The sequence below is a fragment of the Nerophis ophidion genome, linkage group LG11, assembly GCF_033978795.1.
Source record: "Nerophis ophidion isolate RoL-2023_Sa linkage group LG11, RoL_Noph_v1.0, whole genome shotgun sequence".
In the NCBI taxonomy this organism is placed as follows: Eukaryota; Metazoa; Chordata; class Actinopteri; order Syngnathiformes; family Syngnathidae; genus Nerophis; species Nerophis ophidion.
Window position 1 is genome coordinate 61760033 of NC_084621.1, and position 9115 is coordinate 61769147.

At 48.9% G+C, this 9115-nt stretch overlaps 1 protein-coding gene across 1 annotated transcript; it reads right to left on the reverse strand.

The window, feature by feature from the left end:
• Positions 1–999: 999 nt before the first annotated feature.
• On the reverse strand, positions 1000–8599 carry tent5aa (terminal nucleotidyltransferase 5Aa). The gene is made up of 2 exons (XM_061916412.1): positions 7656–8599; positions 1000–7326 (listed from the first exon to the last, which is right to left on the reverse strand). Exons 1-2 carry the CDS (start codon positions 8079–8081, stop codon positions 6547–6549), a joined length of 1206 nt encoding a protein of 401 aa, XP_061772396.1. The 5' UTR covers positions 8082–8599; the 3' UTR covers positions 1000–6546.
• Positions 8600–9115: the final 516 nt, after the last annotated feature.

The following is a 9115-nucleotide window of genomic DNA, read 5'->3' on the forward strand; positions in this document are numbered from 1 at the left end:
ACATGTAAGTGTAAAAAAAACCAACAACAACATTTACGATTTGTACACTTTCAGAATGTGCTTGTTGTTTTTTTAAACAAAGAAAACAATCTGAAGTTGTCTTTATTTTTAAGTTATCGTGCCTTGATTTGACCACTTGGGAGTACATTTATCTCCATTTGGCCCCCGATCTAAAATGAGTTTGACACCCCTGCATTACAGTGTGTTGAAAGAAATCTAATAAAACCATTCCATTTGTGGAAAAAAAATTTAAGGAGATATAAAATCATTCTCAAACCCCCTGCAGTACCTCTGTGGACCCCAAGGTGGTCATGGACCCCCTGTTGAAGACCTATGATTTGAATGAACCAATACTCTTTTAAGAGCCTATATTTGTAGGAGGTGTTTTAATGAGGTATAATAAGAACAAAAAGCAATACGAATTTAATCCTAATTATGTGGTAAAAGTTCCATAACACTATTTAGTCCAGTCAAATTAAGAAAAATAAAATATTGTCAAAAATGTTGTATGATATACAAATATCATGTAAAAAGTCATTGTTAAAGGGTCCCTCTAATGCTGACAACATTGGCACATTTTTAAAAAATAAACATTTTCCCTAAAATATACACAGTTGTGATTTTATAACGACTCAAAATCAACGTTACTTCACATCAAATATTCCACTTAAAATATTTTGGGGTGGAAAATATGTCATATTTTGTGTGTTTGCCATAGAAAAAACAAAGTTATCTTCACAATAAGGGCAAACATAAACAAATAAAGATAGAATACTATTAACCGTAAAAAACAAAAAACAACAACATTACGATTTATACACTTTCCGAATGTGCTTGTTCTATTTTCAAACAAAGAAAACAATCTGAAGTTGTCTTTATTTTTAACTTATCGTGCCGTGATTTTACCAGTTCGGCCCACTTGGGAGTAGATTTTTCCTCCATGTGGCCCCCGATATAAAATGAGTTTGACACCCCTGGCATAACATGAGACATCTGGAGTGATTTTCATATGTTTTATTGATGAAAACATCTTCTGACCCATTGGACACGTGACATAACATAGCTAAAAGCTATTAAGAACAAATCCATCCAAGCCCAATCACAGATTCCAGAGAGCTGCAACAAGTGCAGCCTCTATTACATTTATAGATATTAAAAAAAAAAAAAATACATAACACTCATAAAAATAGACATATAAGACAGGGATCTTCATTTTTCTTTTCCCTGTGTGTTTTGTAAAAGACTGCACCATGAGGAACATGAAGTGTAGGACACAATCCACCATCTCTAATTGATAGGCACAATCACTAACAGACTTCCGCAAAAAAAACAACAACAACAACAAAAAAAAAAAGCAATACGACGCCCGCACAATCCAACGGTTTCCATCAACAAAGACAATCACGGAGAAGAAGTATGTGGGCTAAAAAAAAAAAAGGAAATATTGCAGTTTAGGCTTGGTTCTGCTCTTCAATAGTCGTGACTCACTTTGTTTACATACCAGCAGGAGAGGCTGCAGCATGAAGTGGAATTGGCAAAGCTGAAGCATGTATTCATATATGTACAAAGAATGGAGCTTTTTCCAACAAGTCACAGCAACGACTGTTTTTAGATGATCTAAAAAAAAAAATTTTTTAAAAAGAGAAAAAAAAACAAGTCCTTAAGATGTGAAATCCGAATCAAGCTTGGTAGCCCTGGAGAGATCAACCCCATCACCAGCTGCACCTATCTCTCCCATTTCCTTCCTTCTGCCTCTTTTTACTTATTTTTATTTTTATTTAGTTTTTTAATGTCTGCTTCTGTCTGTTTCTTGCACCTCTAAGTACATGAAAGAACACACGGTAGATGTTTCACCGCCACAAATATCCGGCCAATCAACATAAAGGCTACCCAAAAAAAAAAAAAAAAACTTTTGGTGTTCTCAGAGAGGCAAGCCTAAACTAGGAGCTCTTGAGCAGCGGCTGAGGAATTCCCGGTCAGGGTGCTACAGCAAATAAGTCTCGTCATCTTGAGGTGTCACGGCAAATATTCTTCAAGCGGGAAACGTAGAAGAGCGCGCACACTCGTCGTCTACCATCCCCGATTACTACAGTATGGTGTTTGGAGTGTGGATTTGCATACTGACATGTGGGAACCATACCAACGTGCATGCATTCATCCATTTTCTACCGCTTGTCCCTTTCTTGGGGGGCGGGGGGGTGCTGGAGCCTATCTCCGCTGCATTCAAGCAGAAGGCAAAGTACACCCTGGACAAGTCGCTACCTCATCGCAGGGCCAACACAGATAGACAGACAATATTCACACTCACATTCACACTCTAGGGTCAATTTAATCCATCCATCCATGCATTTTCTACCGCTTGTCCCTTTCGGGGGAGCAAGGGAGTGCTGGGGCCTATCACAGCTGCATTTGGACGGTATAGGCAGGGTACACCCTGGACAAGTCACCACCTCAACACAGGGCCAACACAGTTAGACAGACAATATTCACACTCACATTCACACACTAGGGTCATTTTAGTCCATCCATCCATGCATTTTCTACCACTTGTCCCTTTCGGGGGAGCTGGGGGGTGCTGGGGCCTATCTCAGCTGCATTCGGGCGGTATAGGCGGGGTACAACCTGGACAAGTCACCACCTCATCGCAGGGCCGACACAGATAGACAGACAATATTCACACTCACATTCACACATTAGGGCCAATTTAGTCCATCCATCCATGCATTTTCTACCGCTTGTCCCTTTTGGGGGAGTGGGGGGTGCTGGAGCTTATCTCCACTGCATTCGAGCGGAAGGCAGCGTACACCCTGGATAAGTCGCCACCTCATCACAGGGCCAACACAGATAGACAGACATTATTCACACTCACATCACACACTAGGGTCAATTTAGTCCATCCATCCATGCATTTTCTACCGCTTGTCCCTTTCGGAGGAGCGGGTGGGGGGGTAGCGGGTGGGGGGGTGGGAGATTGCTGAGGCCTATCTCAGCAGCATTTGGGCAGCATACGCGGGGTACACCCTGGACAAGTCTCCACCTCATCGTAGGGCCGACACGGATAGACAGACAATATTCACACTCACATTCACACATTAGGGCCAATTTAGTCCATCCATCCATGCATTTTCAACCGCTTGTCCCTTTCGGGGGAGCAGGGGAGTGCTGGGGCCTATCACAGCTGCATTTGGACGGTATAGGCAGGGTACACCCTGGACAAGTCACCACCTCAACACAGGGCCAACACAGATAGACAGACAATATTCACACTCACATTCACACACTAGGTTCAATTTAGTCCATCCATCCATGCATTTTCTACCGCTTGTCCCTTTCGGGGGAGCAGGGGAGTGCTGGGGCCTATCACAGCTGCATTTGGACGGTATAGGCAGGGTACACCCTGGACAAGTCACCACCTCAACACAGGGCCAACACAGATAGACAGACAATATTCACACTCACATTCACACACTAGGGTCAATTTAGTCCATCCATCCATGCATTTTCTACCGCTTGTCCCTTTTGGGGGAGTGGGGGTGCTGGAGCCTATCTCCGCTGCATTCGAGCGGAAGGCAGCGTACACCCTGGACAAGTCGCCACCTCATCACAGGGCCAACACAGATAGACAGACAGTATTCACACTCATATTCACACACTAGGGCCAATTTAGTCCATCCATCCATGCATTTTCTACCGCTTGTCCCTTTCGGGGACACGGGGGGGTGCTGGAGCCTATCTCCGCTGCATTCAAGCAGAAGGCAGTGTACACCCTGGACAAGTCGCCACCTCATCGTAGGGCCAACACAGATAGACAGACAATATTCACACTCACATTCACACACTAGGGCCAAATTAGTCCATCCATCCATGCATTTTCTACCGCTCGTCCCTTTTGGGGGAGCGGGTGCTGGAGCCTATCTCAGCTGCATTTGGGCAGCATAGGCGGGGTACAACCTGGACAAGTCGCCACCTCATCGTAGGGCCAACACAGATAGACAGACAATATTCACACTCATATTCACACACTAGGGCCAAATTAGTCCATCCATCCATGCATTTTCTACCGCTTGTCCCTTTCCGGGGAGCAGGGGAGTGTTGGGGCCTATCTCAGCTGCATTCGGGCGGTATAGACGGGGTTCACCCTGGACAAGTCACCACCTCAACACAGGGCCAACACAGATAGACAGACAGTATTCACACTCATATTCACACACTAGGGCCAATTTAGTCCATCCATCCATGCATTTTCTACCGCGTGTCCCTTTCGGGGACACGGGGGGGTGCTGGAGCCTATCTCCGCTGCATTCAAGCAGAAGGCAGTGTACACCCTGGACAAGTCGCCACCTCATCGTAGGGCCAACACAGATAGACAGACAATATTCACACTCACATTCACACACTAGGGCCAAATTAGTCCATCCATCCATGCATTTTCTACCGCTCGTCCCTTTTGGGGGAGCGGGTGCTGGAGCCTATCTCAGCTGCATTTGGGCAGCATAGGCGGGGTACAACCTGGACAAGTCGCCACCTCATCGTAGGGCCAACACAGATAGACAGACAATATTCACACTCACATTCACACACTCGGGCCAATTTAGTCCATCCATCCATGCATTTTCTACCGCTTGTCCCTTTCCGGGGAGCAGGGGAGTGTTGGGGCCTATCACAGCTGCATTCGGGCGGTATAGGCAGGGTACACCCTGGACAAGTCGCCACCTCATCGCAGGGCCAACACAGATAGACAGACAATATTCACACTCACATTCACACACTAGGGTCAATTTAGTCCATCCATCCATGCATTTCCTACCGCTTGTCCCTTTTGGGGTAGTGGGGGGTGCTGGAGCCTATCTCCACTGCATTCGAGCGGAAGGCAGCGTACACCCTGGACAAGTCGCCACCTCATCGTAGGGCCAACACAGATAGACAGACAATATTCACACTCACATTCACACACTCGGGCCAATTTAGTCCATCCATCCATGCATTTTCTACCGCTTGTCCCTTTCGGGGGAGCGGGGGAGTGTTGGGGCCTATCACAGCTGCATTCGGGCGGTATAGGGTGGGTACACCCTGGACAAGTCGCCACCTCATCGCAGGGCCAACACAGATAGACAGACAATATTCACACTCACATTCACACAATAGAGCCAATTCAATCCATCCATCCATGCATTTTCTACCGCTTGTCCCTTTCGTGGGAGCGGGGGGGTTCTGGAGCCTATCTCAGCTGCATTTGGGCGGTATAGGCGGGGCACACCCTGGACAAGTCGCCACCTCAACAAAGGGCAAACACAGATAGACAGACAATATTCACACTCACATTTACACACTTGGGCCAAATTAGTCCATCCATCCATGCATTTACTACCGCTTGTCCCTTTCGGGGGAGCGGGGGAGTGCTGGGGCCTATCACAGCAGCATTTGGGCGGCATAGGCGGGGTACAACCTGGACAAGTCGCCACCTCAACACAGATAGACAAACAACATTCACAGACTAGGGACCATTTAGTGTTGCCAATCAACCTATCCCCAGGTGCATGTCTTTGGAGGTGGGAGGAAGCCGGAGTACCCGGAGGGAACCAACGCAGTCCCGGGTCGAACATGCAAACTCCACACAGTTCCTCGAACCCAGGACCTTTGTATGTGTGAGGCACACGCACTAACCCCTGTTCCTAATCTGCTCAGTGGCCTTGTGGTTAGAATGTCCACCCTGAGATCATACCAAAGACTCTAAAAACGGGATTCCATTACCTTCCTGCTTGGCACTCAGCATCAAGGGTTGGAATTGGGGGTTAAATCACCAAGAATGATTCCCGGGCGCTGCCAATGCTGCTGCTCACTGCTCCCCTCACCTGCCAGGGGGCGAACAAGGGGATAGGTCGAACGCAGAGGACCAATTTCACTACACCTAGTGTGTGTGTGACAATCATTGGTACTTTAACTTAACTTTTACACCATGCAGACATACCAACGTGCAGACAAATCCAAACATTTTCTACCCCTTGCCCCCTCCTGCATTTATGTTTTTGTCAGTTCCACAAAAAAACGTCTGCAAAATACACCAACCCGTGCACCATCGCTCTCAGACGCACTGTAAAGAAAAGTGGTGCCAATTCACATGAAAAGTGACCCCTATGGCCTGCTCAGTCTGAAGGGTAATAGGCACTTAAACACACACATAGATAGTATAGAGCTTTGCACTTAATTCCCCCCTTAAAAATAGGGTTTTATTGTAAATAATCTAAAATCTTTGGTCTGTAACAACCATGTGTATACCCAAAATGCAAAAGTAGATGCGAGTTCAGAGTGCCCGTGCACTAATGGGCTCCTGATTGCCGGGGGCCGTCGCACAAGTCCCACACGTGCGCTTCGAAGGCCCTTTTGAGAATTTTTTTTTTTTCTTTTTATTCACATTGAATGATGTGCTTGAACCGCATGCCTTCATACTCGGCGTATGAACACAAACCCAAGCTCGGATGCTAAAAAACATTTGTGGAAAAATGCCGAGTTCTTCCCCCTTCTGCCCGCCCCGGGCTCCGTGCTGGCTCAGTTACAGGGCAGCCAGGTGGAGTAGGCCGGCTGCTGGCAGGCGAACATGGGCTGCACCTGCGCTATGTAGTAGTTGCTGAAGTTGCCGTCCGCCACGTAGGGCGCGGGCTGGTAGTAACACGTGACGTTGGCCACGTTGGGGATGACGTTCTGCTCGGCCAGGACCCGCACGGCCAGCATGGCTATGAGCCCCAAGGTCTGCCGCCGCTCGTGTCCCATGAGGCACACCGTGCTCTCGTTGACCACGCCGTGGAGCGTCATCAGGTAGTCGTACTTGCGGTCCTCCAGGCCCACGAAGTGGTTTTGAAGGTAGGACTCCAGCTTGCGCTGCTGCTCGCCGATGTCGGGGAAGTCGATGAAGAAGCGCGAGCACATGTAACGCTGGAGCGACTTCATCTCCGACTCCGAGGCGGCCTGGAAGCCCCGCACCAGCAGGTGGCAGTACTTGAGGAGGCCGCCGCCGCGGATCTCCTCCGGGTTGCGGGTGCAGATGACCTTGTGGCGCAGGTGGTCCAGGGCCTGGGCGAAGTCGCCGAACACGCTCTCGCCCATGATGGTGGGGTGAAACGTGGCGGTCATGGCGTTCTCCGAGCACTCGTAGAAGAGCAGCAGGGAGTCCAGCTTGATCTGGAAGGAGTCCACGCTGAACTCGAACTGACGGCGCAGCGAGTCCACAAACTTCAGCTCCACGTTCTTGCCCCGGTTGTTGGAGAGGGAGATGAGGCTCCAGCGGTCCGAGTCATTGCACACCTTCACCATCTTCTGCACGTAGGCTTCCTGCAGGGGTGGGGGTGGAATGGAGACAGGTTATTTGAACGCACCCGTCCTGACCCCTCGTAATTAAAAGCAAAGAATGTGCTGGGATACGAGATCTAGCAGGCTGAGCTCGGGTTACCTTCATAATTGGTTTACCCCAATCCTCTTAGGCACTTTTTACTACCACCAAAGTAATCTAATTGCACATTAAGCTCGCTCGCAATGACCGTTAACCCAAATACAATTAAATCTTACCACCCTTCAATTCAACATTTAAAATTAATAAGTGTGTGAACCAAAGACGTCCATAGAAATCATAGAAATGTGCAAAAAAAAAACCTGAATCCTACCTTTAAAGTCAATGGAGTAATCTTCTCTTTATTTACGCAGTCAGGTAAAAAGTCCAAGAGACAGTCCAGAACAATGTCCTTCACTATCTGGAAGTCGCTTTCTCCTTTCATGTCCGCGCAGAATATGAGGTCGAGGTCTTTGAAGCCCAGTCCGCTGTCTCCGTGCAGGATGTGGCTGGCCGCGGACCCGTTTAACCGGACGTCCCGGACGCGGATCTGCCTCTCTTCCATCCTGCTGCGCACCACTTTGACAATCTGCCGGGGTTGCATCTGCAGCGTGGGGAAGTTCCCCCGTCCGTGGATGGGGATGGTGTCCGTCAGTATGGCGTCCAGGCGCTGCACTTGCTCCCAGCTTAGGACGCTGACGCTGCCGCCTTCCGAAGCGGGAAGACGGCTGCCGTTTGAGCCGCTGCCGCCCTCGGACATGGTGACGCTGCGAAAAGCCGTGTAGGAAACGGATAGGAAACGGGATCGGGTTGCGTATTTACGCACGAAGTCAGGTCCGTGGAGTGGCTGGAAGCGCGTCGATTGTCTGCATTTTTACAACAAAAACGGCCCGGGTGGGTGTTAAACACGGATAGTCGTTCGCGGGTCCGCAAGTTGCGCGCTTGGAGTGAAGAAGACGATCCACGGACGTGGAGTCAGTGCGCATCACACGCGTTGAAGGTGCGTTATGGTCCAGCAGCTGCTTGGCTTTTCCGGCTCCATCGCTCAAAGGCACGCCTATGATTTGATCAATTTGCATGAATAGAAGCTGCGTCCTCCCACCCCGCCGCATCAGCGCCGTGCAGGGAGAAAGTGTGTGCGTCCTCCAAAAGGGACAGCCTTTTTACGCATTGGATGGTTTCTTCTCCCGCTGCCAACGAATGTTCCGCTTAAAGCGACATGTGCGCGGATGAGGTCCAATTGTCGCTCCTGGAGTTCATTTAACGCCAGATACTCCCCTGCTGGTGGGGAGGTGAACTGCTGCTACCCGCACAATCCAACTGTCGACCACGTCGATACCAAGGGTGGTGTCCGTATCGGATCGATATCAGCATGATGAAATTGATAATTTTTCCAGTTCCATTCAATTTTTGTTTTTTTTACCTTCTAATCCAGGGGTCGGGAACCTTTTTGGCTGAGAGAGCCCAATCCAATATCCATCCAATATCTACCGCTTATTCCCTTTTGGGGTCGCTGGCGCCTATCTCAGCTACAATCGGGCAGAAGGCGGGGTACACCCTGGACAAGTCGCCACCTCATCGCAGGGCCAACACAGATAGACAGACAACATTCACACTCACATTCACACACTAGGGACCATTTAGTGTTGCCAATCAACCTATCCCCAGGTGCATGTTTTTGGAAGTGGGAGGAAGCCAGAGTACCCGGAGGGAACCCACGCATTCACGGGGAAAACATGCAAACTCCACACAGAAAGATCCCGAGCCTGGATTTGAACCCAGGACTGCAGGAAC

Coding starts and splice junctions, on each gene's coding strand:
- tent5aa (XM_061916412.1), bottom strand. CDS start 8,081: ATGTCCGAGGGCGGCAGCGGCTCAAACGGCAGCCGTCTTCCCGCTTCG. Junction 7,327..7,655: donor TTACTCCATTGACTTTAAAG/GTAGGATTCAGG, acceptor CCACCCCTGCAG/GAAGCCTACGTGCAGAAGAT.